Source organism: Botryllus schlosseri, chromosome 13 (genome assembly GCF_051294905.1).
Source record: "Botryllus schlosseri isolate E-star chromosome 13, Bs_hap1, whole genome shotgun sequence".
Taxonomy (NCBI): Eukaryota; Metazoa; Chordata; class Ascidiacea; order Stolidobranchia; family Styelidae; genus Botryllus; species Botryllus schlosseri.
Window position 1 is genome coordinate 7,052,708 of NC_137248.1, and position 13,172 is coordinate 7,065,879.

At 41.1% G+C, this 13,172-nt stretch overlaps 1 protein-coding gene across 2 annotated transcripts; it reads left to right on the forward strand.

Moving 5' to 3' along the window:
* The first annotated feature begins 2,080 nt into the window (after positions 1-2,080).
* Positions 2,081-12,928, forward strand: LOC145453549 (uncharacterized). 2 transcript variants are annotated; one of them, XM_080331515.1, is made up of 10 exons: positions 2,089-2,586; positions 4,410-4,509; positions 6,083-6,208; positions 6,327-6,452; positions 7,239-7,364; positions 7,446-7,628; positions 8,607-8,801; positions 10,465-10,536; positions 10,813-10,944; positions 11,824-12,928. In XM_080331515.1, exons 1-10 carry the CDS (start codon positions 2,536-2,538, stop codon positions 11,862-11,864), a joined length of 1,152 nt encoding a protein of 383 aa, XP_080187641.1. In that variant the 5' UTR covers positions 2,089-2,535; the 3' UTR covers positions 11,865-12,928. The 2 variants fall into 2 exon arrangements, with proteins under 2 accessions (XP_080187642.1, XP_080187641.1); XM_080331516.1 differs by lacking the exon at positions 8,607-8,801 and having other exon boundaries at positions 2,081-2,586.
* The last annotated feature ends 244 nt before the right edge of the window (positions 12,929-13,172 follow it).

Consider the following 13,172-nt stretch of genomic DNA (forward strand, 5'->3'; position numbering starts at 1 on the left):
TCCAAGGCGATGTTCCACATGTTGCTATGTCAGGTCACTAACGCATATGGAGTGAACTATATTTAAACTCATATTCAGCACCCTGCCTATATTTTGATCACAAGCATGTCGAGAGTCTTTGTCAACTTGCTCAACCCGAGGTAAATTAGTTTCTGTTCCATTCAGTGCCAGTTAGTTGCAGGCCTACTGCGTCATTTTAGTAACCGGTCGCGCTAAATGGAGTTGGAATAACGCAGCAATGCATTTCAATTGGGTATAAAATGCGGTCTATCGGTATACAGAAGTCATATCGCTAAGCCACGGGGTTTGTAGTTGGCTAGTCGATAAGAAAAGAGTAATTTTTGAGGTGTAACACCCCAAGAAGACACAAAAAGGTGGCATACTGAAGCAGACAGAACCTACTACACCCTTGACATATATCTCAATAGAGATTTATATATTGATACGTTTCCGTCCATTGGAATGTGTGCGAAAGCAAAATTGGATACCATAAAGTGACGATCGCGTGATTTGCACCCGACTTTATTGTAAATACACCTATTTTCTACCCAGGCATTTACCGTGCAATTACTATTTCGCATTATTCATAGTTCAAACTACTTTGACTTCCTTACAGTTCGACATGTCGTCCCAAGAAATCAATTAATCGAGAATGTTTTAATTAGACTGGGCGTAGAGTTTGTGCAGGACATCGAAGTTTTTTCTTAAGTGACTAATTGATCCATCGATTAACTGGTCTTGTTTTACATCTCCTGTGTGTCTGGACGGATTGTATTTGAATGAAATGTACATGTATCTTGAACACGATTTTTTTTAGTTCCAAAAGTGCGAGTCGGTGCATTTCGCCTTGGCGAATAAGCTATTATTTCTATTGTATTTCAGGTCATTTTATTTTTTATTATAGAGTAAGGTGCAGGGAGAGGTATTGATATGCTGTTGTTTATTTGCTTCCATATATCTTGTATTTTAGTAGAAATTATGGGATTTTTAAGATGAAATGAGGGAGCAGAACGAGTAAGATAGCACCAGAAATCGCAAATTGTCGAAATCCAACTCCAGCTTATAGCTTGTACTTTACGTTGCTTACTCAGGTGTCTTTCTTCTGGCTCCATATACCAGCGATTTTATATCTGATCTGCAGTTCTACAGTATTTACACAGTAAGCCATCGATGGCATTGAAGCATCAGACCTGCGTTTGCAGCAAGGCTTCTTGGATCAAGATTATTCATAAAAGTCGACTATAGTAGAAATGTCGGCAATAATATTGTCCGTAACGAATTCCCATCGGCGGCCCGAAACGTGTGGTACTACTGTGCATTTGCTCACGGTTATTCGTATACCTCTCGCTTCTCATCGCTGCAGTATGAGGGAGGAAATACATCAGCGCGGGGCCCCGATCAGCGCATACCGTGGTGTGTACTTGTACAGTACAATCTGTATACTTGAAGAAAATCTTGGAGGTAGGCCTACAAAACGTCTGTCAGGTGCACTACTAATCGACTAATGGCTGACAATATGTGTGCTGTATAATGTATATCCAATCCATGCCTATAATTTAAAACAAACCAGTATCTTTTACACGGCAAGTTCGAGTTCTGTTTTCTAAATTTAATAACATTCGCAGCAGTAGATTGTCCACCATTTTAAGTTATACACAAGCATATTGGCACTATGACGTAATAACGTTGTCACTAGAAATGGTATTTAGCAAAGCGAATAACGCCGACGGCGATAGTACAGTATCCGTCACCCGTCGGATAACATTTGCCTCTTGACTAGACTAGCGAAACGATCTTCGTAGAAGATCTTTATCAATTTTCGAACCGCGTGATGTATATATATAATATACTTGGTTTTTAGGGTGGTAATGAGTGTGCTGCGATTGATAGTTGTACGAAACATGAGTGACATTGCCCGAACACAAATATAAGATATGACAGAGGAGAAAACTTTTCGCATTATGCTCGTCACGGCATTCTAATTCCGCGCTATCTCTCTGAGTCAATCTCGCTAGGGAAAGTCGCTCAGTATATAAAAGCGCAGAAGTCTTTTCTCATTTATTAAAAGACTCCGACACGAGTAAGGATATCCTATAAGTAGTGTGGAGTATTGTACGTCTTATGATTAGGGTTGCATCCGTCTCAACGAGGAATTGTCAACTATGAAGTTTGAAAGTTACGATAATGCCCTGTAGCTAGCCAACACATATAAAGGATTTCTATTGGGTGGTGCTGAGCATGCGACAAAGTATGAGTTTTTGTGTTCAGATAATATAAAATCGAGAAAATATCGATGTAATTCGGTCGGAGCAAACTAATAAGAGGTACTGCTGGCTGAATTTCGACCAGCGTAATGACTTTATAATGAGCAAATATAGTTATATAGTTGTATTTATTGTTATTACAGGTAGGCGACTTCATCTAATGCGTTCTTTCATCGTTTCGTCTCATATTAGCATTGCTGCCTTTCTGTTTTCAGATTAAAACAGTTTGATAAATACTGGAAATACGTATACTGTGTATATATTTTGCTCTATGGATTCCTTCAGACTTTTATTATCCGTGATTATATGTTCTACGCACTTGGTAAGTGTCAAACTTTCCATAACAATTCAAAAGAGCAATTTTCACAACAAACGTAAGATATCCGTTAAAATTATTGAAAGATGTCGTATTAATGGGACTACCATTGACAAAGGTTGGTCGAACAACTGAACAAGACCTATTGGCCGTATTACCAGTCACCACTGTCACAGTGTCACATGATATAGATATTTCCCAAAACGGAGGTTTGTTCTGCATTCAAGCCGTTGACCGACACTTGGTGCTGAAATGCAGATCTCGCGAATACGTATTGTCAGGGTATTTTTAAAAAACTGGCAGCATTGGTGCCACTCCAAATCTGTGCTATATGGTGGTGACTAGAGCTCGGCACAATGATTCGAGCATTCCAACAGTGACAGCTGATATTTTCGAGTATACTGAAATTACATTTTTAATGCTTTTTCTCAGCCTTGAAACCCCGACTGGTCGTATGCCAGAGCATCCAAAATATGCAGGACAAAAATACGCGCGTTAGAAACGATATTTATGTGAAGTAGTAACAACGCGCAGCATTGTCTCAAAGCGTAACGAAATTTTTTATGGTCTATGATGTATAATTCGCATTGTTTTTCTTGTCGGAGAAAAGGTTCTACTTTGAAATTTTCGAATCACCCAAGCTGTTAAGATGTCTTGATGAGTGACGGTAGAATGCTCGACTCGTTTCGGCGCCTAATATCAGGCCCCGCTCATATGCTCGGTTCGGGGTCTCATCATTTAGGTGTTCGATTTATACCAAAATAATTTGTCGGATATTAGTAAATGCGCGGAAGTCGGCAACGAATCGATGACTTGTCGAGACAGACATTGTCAAGACTTGTGAATGTGCTCTTGATCGTGTACTTCCGTCGCACACTTCATGCCACAAACGTATCTGCTATACACATATGCAAATACTCCTCGTATTTGTATACATTAGTATCGATATCACTGTTAGTTGGCTATTTTGGCTTGCTAAGAGCAGGGATATCTAGACTAGGTAGTCTAGATATCCCTGGCTAAGACTGATGCAATGTAATTATTTCACGAGAAACTAGACTCACAAATCCTGTAAAAGCTTAAGTCATGATGTCATACTATATATTCATATAGCCATGTGTTTAACACAAACAATTTGGTATGTACTAACTTAGTGACATGTACATTAGACGTACAGTACATGCAGATTGTCGTCTGCAATGTTACCGCATATCACGATATGTATATTAGGGCTCTTCAAAAATGACTTTTTTTCTCAAATCGTACTGGCTACTTGATAAAATTGTTAGGTTACCTAATTTAAGCCTACACACAAAATTTGGTTCAATTCCAGCCAGTAACCGCTTTGCTACAGGAGAAGTAAGTTTCTATTTATTATATAAAAATAAATAACAAAAAATTTGAAAATTTGCTGTTCACCCTATGAAAGTGTTAAGCTGTCTATAGAAACGATGCTCACCAAATTTGGTTCAATTCCAACCAGTGGAAGCGGAGTTATTGCCGTCGAAAAATTTGGATTTGAATAAAATAGTATTTACGGTGACCGATTCTTTGTTTATTTATTATAGTTGTGCTCACCGTAAATACTATTTTATTCAAATCCAAATTTTTCGACGTCATTTTCAAAGTCATTTTTGAAGAGCCCTAATGTATATTCTACTTGAACAATCAGATGAAATCAATCATAAATGGATGGTCATCAAATATGATTGCCATACTCATTGCTCAATCGTCCCAGATGTTATCATTCAGATGTCGGTTATTTGTACTTTGTAGGATACTACGTTTAGCTGGCGTTCAGTCACACTCAAGTTCGTTTATTTTTACAGGTAAAGAGCCTAATCGTTGTTGAAGCTAAAGATGAAAACAAGGTAGCAAACAGCATCAATAACACTACGTCACAAACGAATACAACGACAAATGCATTAGGTAGGATTAACTTGTATTCTTATGTTGCTAAATACCTTTTTTTGTTACGAGTACCTCGCATTCAGTTGCTAGATATCCGAAATACACCATACGAATAATACAGTCTTAAAAGCCGCCGCAGGCAAACGTCTTGTACACCGTTTCGGTGCGAAAAGATGTTAGATTACCTGTCATCGAGGCCCGTACCGATAAGCCCGTACAACCATGCCCGCAGTATCGCCATCAAATCAGAGATGCTATCGTTGCGGTAAACACCTACTGCAAACGACCCGTTAAGGTCAGATCCTCTATTCCGTGTGATATAGACCCGGACTTTACTTTTTCCAAACCGAGGCTAGCATTTCTTATTGGATAACTTCGGGAAAATGTCGATTTCTTACTTGTAAAGTAAGTGAGTGACAATACTGTATTGTAAGTTAAGTTGAACTTCCAGAAGTTTGACTAGACAATATATTGTACAGATTCTGTTGTTACTGCGTGATAAAATTTTGATAGGGAAACGGATTAGCGTAGAAAACAAAAATATTTATCGTATGGCAAATCGACAATGGACATATATGGTTCCATTTATGATCGAGATCATGTCTAGACATCGCCCACTGGAATTTCATTGTTTGCCCGAATACCTATCGGAATTTTCCTCACCGTGGCTCATCAAATAGGACTCCGCTGAATATCAGCTGAGGTCACATTCAGTCATGCATGTTGTTGTGATGATGTATGTCGCTGTCATTTGTTTGTTCGATTGTGCTTCGCCACGAACGGATGTATGCTTCCGGGCGTAAATCCTTACCGGTACTGACATTGTGTAGTACAGAGTATAGTCAGTACGAGTGAGAATATTTGATTGTTAATCACTATTCATTCACGACTATTAGTCAAATAAAAAATACCAATTACTCCGTACATTACAAGCAACCAGGACATATTTCACATGAGCTGTGACCATCGGGCAACTATGCCATTGTTATACATTCCATGTACAATATGGCCATATACGGATATTTGTGACTAGAAACTTGTCAGCTATTACAGATATTTCCACACTTGTTTCTCCCCTTGCTGTGAGTATCATTCTATGAACATTTAGTTGCGTTTGTCGATTCAAGTAAGACATTGGTGAGATGACTGTAACTTTAAACTGCCTGTTCAGCAGTTTCAACGTTTTGCTTCTGAACTGGTAAAACTCGAGACTCCGCTTGTGTACTGATACGGTGAAACGCGCGATTACCTTCTCCTTTTGGGTAATGGGCTGCCTAAATCAACAAAGGGATCACCGCGTGAGTGATTTGACCCTAAGTTATCAGCGCTTTTGTTGAAAGGCTCTTCTCGAAAACGTGTAAAGTTCAAGATATTCACGCCTGATTTCACATTAACCGCTATAAAAACAAGGATCGACTGGGCGTTTAAGGACGCATTCAGACATTGTTGATATCGCGTCAATTAGCAGATCCCGACCTCTTTACCGACAGTGAAATCACACAAAACACCTGTCACGCGCCTTCCAATCAAAGTAATCCACTATGTACTGTACATATAAATACATCATTCTTAATTCAACTTCTTGAAACAGACATGGACTATGACGGTTGCCAAATCGATGAGTTTGAATGCTCAGCCGGGGAGTGCATTAAACTGACGCTACTCTGCGACGATATGGAGGATTGTGGCGATGGTCGTGATGAATTCAACTGTACAGGTACTTGTTTATTTTTCAAGCATACGACTTTATGTACGGACACAGTGCAGTTGATTTCAATCGGCTATAGAGACGGTTAGCTGTTTTATAATATCATTGCTTACACATTCTGTTGTAGACTACACCGATTACGACTACGAATGCTATGAGCATCAATGCAGTGACGGAACATGCCTCGGACTAAACTTAATATGCGACGGCCGCGACGATTGTGACGACGGATCTGACGAGACGAATTGCACAGGTTCGTACATGCGATTAGCTTTTAGACCAGGGGTGGCCAAATTCCCACTGCGGCCCGGAAGCCATCTATACGCTGCCAACGACCTCTTGCATTCGATATCCCATTTCATCGAAATAATATGAGAATTTAAAAACTTAACAGCCTCGATTTAACCATCCGTAACTTACGTCGTGTACTACTGCACTAGCTGCTTCGGAAAAATATCAACATAAACAAGTCATACTGATTTGTTGAGATGCTGCTGTGATTTCGGTCGCGTGTAACCTTCGGCATGGTAATGAGCAATATCATAACATGGAAGTTTTCAAATTTCCCCGTGCTAAATAGATTGAGTGACCTGCAAAGGTACAAAGGTGTGCAAATTAGTCATCGTTGGTACTCAAGTTATTATTATGTGATGGATAAAAACAATGAAGAGAGTGACGCTTATCATATCTATTGGCTTTTTGGTCCACAAGACCGAGACAAGTTCAAGTTTACGCTAGGCCATTTATAATATGTAATGAAAATAACATACTACACTCCTGTATAACTGCATATAAATACTGTAAATGGGTGTCATATGTTACTAAGTAGAAGTACAAGAAGCAATTAAGATGGAAAATTTTAGGCCTAGTTGCTTCGATTCAGTCGAGAAATTCGCCGGAATTTATAGTTGTAATATTGCGGGTTCATCGTCATTGTAACGTCATAGCCACGTCGGTTACGTTCTCTGCGCGTTACATGACGCATTGCCGGCCGCTGCGCTTGCGCGTTTATTATTCGTAATGCGTGTATTTGCTACAGGTCAAAACGCGACTTGCGCTGAGAATCTATTTGCGTGCGCCGACAAAGTGTCGTGCGTGCCGACAAATTTCGTTTGCAACGGGAACATTGATTGCACAGACGGGTCAGACGAAGATAACTGCGTCGGTACGTACAGCGATCGCAAGCTAGTTGCTTGACAGTGGAGACTGGAGAGCTATAGCGACGCTTACATTTACATTATTTCAGTACCTACTGTGTCCATGGTGACTACGACTGAATTCGACTACTACGGAGGAGGAGGCGATGATTGCCTTGAATACACGTGCGGCGACGGCCTTTGCTACTTTGCCGATATGGTATGCGACGGATTTGAGCAATGCTCTGACGGCATTGACGAAGCAAACTGTCCTGATACATCGCCCAGCATAAGTGAGTCTATATAGCGATTCGGCTTGCGGTGTCAGATATCATAAGTATTGTAAACTAGGGTTACCATACGTCCTCCAATTTTGAATAAATATCCTCCCTTCGCCCAAGTGTTCTCCATTTTGTCAATTTATCCACATTAGTAACCTAAAATGGCCACGAAGACCACGAAAGACGTGAAATTTTGGCCTAAAAGATAGACGACGGGGCACGCGGGGGTAAAATCCGAAAAATGGCCTCTTTTAGTCAACAGCACTAAACTATAGGTCAAATGCGGGCGATCTGGGATTCCGGAGTGATGAGTTTTTTTATTTGATTTGTCAAACGTGCCCTCCTTTAGAGATTCGAAAACATGGTAACCCTATTGTAAACACATAACGGGATTGTGTTTTTATTAATTTGATGCGGAGAAATGATGTAGGTACGTCATGTGGCCGTCCAGTAACGAAATATCGTCACTTTTCAAGTCCTAAAGCGGGTTTTCGTATGTTTGCACAACTTTTGTGAGTGAAATTAACAAAAAAACTGAGCTGTAAAATCGCACCTATTAGCGGTGCCTTTATTCATGTTGCGTTAGTGGCTGAGATGCACCCTGCGGAACTACCTACCGGAGTACTGTTCGACCTTCATTTTAAACTTTCACATGTAGCAGTTTTAACGCGTCTTGAAAATAGCTACTTCCTGTAATTGAGTAGAAATGTACGACGTTAATTGAGTACCGGAGCGGGCTACTTTGAACCAGCTCTGGGTATATCGACTAATAATATTCAATACAGCGGTGATATATGTGATCTACTGACTATAAACTTAACGTAAATGACTTTATGCTCTGCAATAAGCACTGGCTAGTGCCTAATGTCACGTAAAAGCCCCATTTGTGTGTGTCGCTATCGAAACGCGGTTATGACGCATTCATGTCCATTGTCCACTGTCCCGTCCACTCAATACGTAAAAATTAACAAGTCCGTCGGCTTGTTTCAGTCACGACGAAAAGCAGTTTCTCATCGACTGTGAGAGGTTCGATTACGGCCTCGCCGTTCCAAGCAACCACGCGGTCGTCCAGTAACTGCGGCGCGGAACAGTTCCAATGCAACAACGGCGTATGCATCAACGCGACACTGTCTTGTAACGGTCACGACGACTGCGGCGATAACACGGACGAGGCGTCGTGCGCAGGTCGGTTGGACCGCTTACAATTCTCTTTCTTTTCCCCAATTTTCTGTTTGCCGCGGCACCAATATTTGAGATTGCCCTCGTGCATATTTCAATGTGGAAATTGGTCAAAGTTAGCCAGCGTTGCTACTCCCGCAGAAGTAGAAATAAACCCCGTAAATTCTAGTCAATTACAAGTAGGAGTATAAAGTAAAGGGTATGACAAATACTCAAATAGTTTCAAAAAAATTTGGTCGCGAGTCGGCATACCTTTAGTAGTTACTAGGAGGCGGGCACTTTCGAAATTATGGGATGCATCTTTGTGACTGACGCATGGTGACTAAGGACGCGACGAATAGGTACAATCTTAGAAAATATATTCAGAATCTACTATGCGATGACTATTTCCTGCGATTCTCATGGCGGTTTCGCATGTAAAAGTGATGCGGACTTATCCCAAAATTAGTTTCGACTTTTCCAAATTCAAAGCGGTTTTGCCTTAAAAACTGCTCAAGCAGAACTGGAAGTGACCTGGAATTCTAAAATACACAACCTCTTGAGTACTTAACGGAAGTAATAGTCGATACCTACATTGAGTACTTCGTAAAAGTAGAGCTACTTCGTTACTGCCCACCTCTGGAAATTACAGTTATAAGTAACCGGGGAAATTATCCTGTATGATACCGCAGTCGCTGCTCTGATTATCATACATGACGTGTCAGTTTTCAAAGATAACTTTCTCAACCGCCCGATACCGCATTAGCGCCTTTCCGATTTTAGAATTTGCGGCTTCTAAGATAAATCGACTCCGAATTTGGGCATTTCTTCACGCGCGTCTTATAAACTCGATCCGTAATAATCGAAAACAGCCCGAGGAGATATGATGGCAGCGCGCCCGCGCAGGCGAAGATTTTAAAGATAAGCAATGAAGAATACAGCGATTGCACCATTATCCTGTAAATTGATCGCGTCATACTGTTGACAATTCTCGAAAACATAATTATTACGGATAAGCGCACTCGTGTATTGGTGGCTGATGAGCAGGCTTGCAAGTATCTGGCTGTCTGTGATCGGAGTAATTCTTAAAATCACGCCACACACGAGGGCATAGTCAGCAAGCCTACGGTGCTTTTGCCACATTCCTGCTGCAAAGTCTTCGACAACTGACTGCGATCTTACGATGATTGTGGCGACATCGGCGTTACATTCGGTCACTGAGAAATATCTATGAGTTTATTTCAATATTGGTGTATGATGCGCAAGTGTGCTCAACCTTACCTTTCAAAACTCAAAACTCCGATTACAAATATAAATACAAGCGCTATGCGCTGTCAAGGCTATCGCGGAAATTATTATCGTTGCACGAATGCCCACACCTAAAATCTGCGTCATGCGCATATATCTCGATATCGATATCCCTGCGAACACGCGCGTTTCTCCCAACCTTCATCAATTAAGGTTTCGTCACCTTTTCGTGTTAAATGTCCGCAGATTGTTGTTTTAATTACCGCGTACGGGAGCGTCTTTGTATACGTCAAATTGTCGGCGTAACTCACGCGCCACGTAATTGGCGGTGTCGGCACGCTAAATTTAACCTTGTTTCGTTACTGGGACACTTTGAAATTGTGTGTAGCTAATAGTTACTTCAACGGAATTCGTGGACTAATCGGTGTCATATTCAATTCAGGTACGGTCACGGCGACGATAACAAAGGGTGGCTTGCAACCATGCAATCATCAAGGAGTCACTTATCCACCAGGTAAGATTTTACCTAAACTGCTGCCGCCTGTTTTGAACTTGAAAGTCATGATTCGCATGGAATGATGATAAAATTATTGAGTGTCTTGGTCACTGAAGTTGACTGAAGTCTGTAACCTGTGATAAGTCGTTTCACGCCGTTGGACATGTTTTCATACTACATCAAGAAGTTTCCCCGTCCGTGTATCCGGTATTTGCGCTAGTTCTCGTGAAAAACACGCTTGTTATGATAACTATCCCGCGTTCGTTATCGTGATACGTGGACGTTTCGCAACAGGTTCGGATTTTCTGACGGATGAATGTGGCGGAATGCGTTGCGAAATTGACAGCAATGGGGAAACCAGGATTATCGTATGGACGGAGGCAGGGTGTTCCGCTTTAACTTCAAAAGTTAATCTGCTGGCATTAGGTACGTTATCTACGTAGCAATTTCGCATGTAGGCCTATTTTCAGGACGCTAAAGGTTTTTTTCGCTGTTCGTGAATTTGATGTAATATGTCCGATGTTGGATCATAGTGTCCTATGGTTGGGTGCTCATTGCTCAGCTCATGCTCATGCTAATGGCACGTTCTTTGGTTTCTCAATCTCTAGTTTGCGATTTAAATTATAGAAAGTATGCCCTTTACGGGTACAAAAGTCACTGCATCTCAATTATCAAAAGACGGCACACCACTATACCGGAATACTATAATATCTGGTTGAAAAAACACCGCTTGTGGTACGATCTGATAAATCTGAAATGCAATTCAACATGTACGTCGTATCGTATGCTTACGCCCTGTTATTATTATGTGCGGTGTCCCACCTGTGCTGTGCAATGATATTGACATGTCTCGATCTGAATGTGAATATTCCTCAAAGTATCGGTATTGTCCCTTTCGACAAAGATTCCGCCTTTGTCGGTGGATTTAAAAATATTTGCTCTGACGATACCAGTCTATAGTCTACCGAATTTAAACGAGGAATAACTTGAATTCACCTCGCAAACCCGAGTATACAAAATGTGGCGCGATCGGTAGGCATGTTAAACGTAGATTAAATTGTTTACTGTGACGTTTCAAGTGGACTGCCGCGCCAACTTGTAATAGCGTACAATGTTTATTAAGAAGGCCTGACCTGAGGACTAGTTCTACCCGGTTTCCGGCTGGAACGGGTCTCCGGCTGTTTGCACAAAGTTTGATTTCACTTTTATTGGCGCTATCTTGCCCTAGCATAACATGAAATGAATGGCTACGGCATAATGTACTATGTAAGCAGAAAATTCATAATCTCATCTCTTTTTTAACAGGGCTTTCGATAATCTTCGGATATTTAACCTCGTGGAGCTGATAACAGCACAAGGGACGTTTGTCAGTTAAAAGATGAAACACGCAACAAGGCGGCAGTTCTGACGCCCCTAGCTTCACGTTTGAATGCGGATAACTGCACTTACATGACGAAACGTGAATGCGAACTTGTACTTCGATATGCTGCCAGTGGATGACGCGGTACATCGAATGTGACAATAGTGTGACGGCCAGTCGAGGACGAAGCGTTTGGACTGGGTGGAGCCATATGAATTCTTACTGTATTAGTATTGTGTAATGCGTATTGGTTTTGATTACCAAATGAGAATGGTCGGAAATACCAAACCATGGTAATGAAGCATCTCCGCTGAACTGCCCAAACGGTCTAAACAACATATTAAACCATGACCAATCCATGACCAAGTCATAGCATCAACAAATAAGTGTAGCCTACAGGCACACCGTACTTTGGTATACACGATAACAACTATAGTGCACTTGACATAATAATATAATCAATGACACCTCAAGCTAAATGATGCACACTACAATGAAGCACATGCGGAACCTGTATTGTGGGATGTCATACTTGACACGGTAGGCTATCCTTGCCCCGGTACTAAGCTGAATGTGCCAACTCTTTCAAGGTATGGTAATGCTCGTTTTTACGATGAAGTTCTGAAACGAGGAAGCCTGCTGGAACGACGTTTGTTCGCCAACTATATACGCGTCCGAATAAAACCTCATGTCGACACACAAGTTTCTGTATTTTGCTCCGTAAACGCGCTTTCCTTTCATATCTACCGTGTCTTATTCCGTTTTCTTACGTAATATTTCAACTTTTTTATTCTTGTTAGTTGCGATGACTATCTCTTTGTACTCTTCTTCTATTGGTGCTCATATCAGTGGCGTACCGTGAAATGCTGCCCGGCCTGACTCGCAAATTAACCCCATCCGTGACACGGGGAAACTCCCCTTAAACTCAACTATATTAGATATAGCTGCTTATTGGAAACTATTAAACTACCATCGGGAATGCAATACCACGATACGCCACTTTATCATATTCATATTTCTGTTGACAAAAATAAATCTATATATATGAAACTTCAGAGTTCATATTTGGTAGCTTTCAGGGTCAGATGAGGGGACTGAGAAGTAGGAGATGTCATTATAATTACTGCTGGTGATTGTTCAGAAAGTCAGTATTTAGCAGAATACGTGAACGCGAAGAAGTGGCCAGTACAGTTCGCGGCACTAGCCACCAGGTCTGTTTGGCATCGTCATATATTTTTATATTGGTGCATCGAACGTAAATGTTACCATTAGATAATTCTGGACTATAATTTTC

What these genes read in the sequence shown, in the direction of transcription:
- LOC145453549 (XM_080331515.1), top strand. Translation starts at nt 2,536, where the DNA reads ATGGATTCCTTCAGACTTTTATTATCCGTGATTATATGTTCTACGCAC. An exon ending in TACAACGACAAATGCATTAG is followed by an intron (nt 4,510 to 6,082) that starts GTAGGATTAACT and finishes TTCTTGAAACAG; the next exon opens with ACATGGACTATGACGGTTGC. An exon ending in TGATGAATTCAACTGTACAG is followed by an intron (nt 6,209 to 6,326) that starts GTACTTGTTTAT and finishes ATTCTGTTGTAG; the next exon opens with ACTACACCGATTACGACTAC.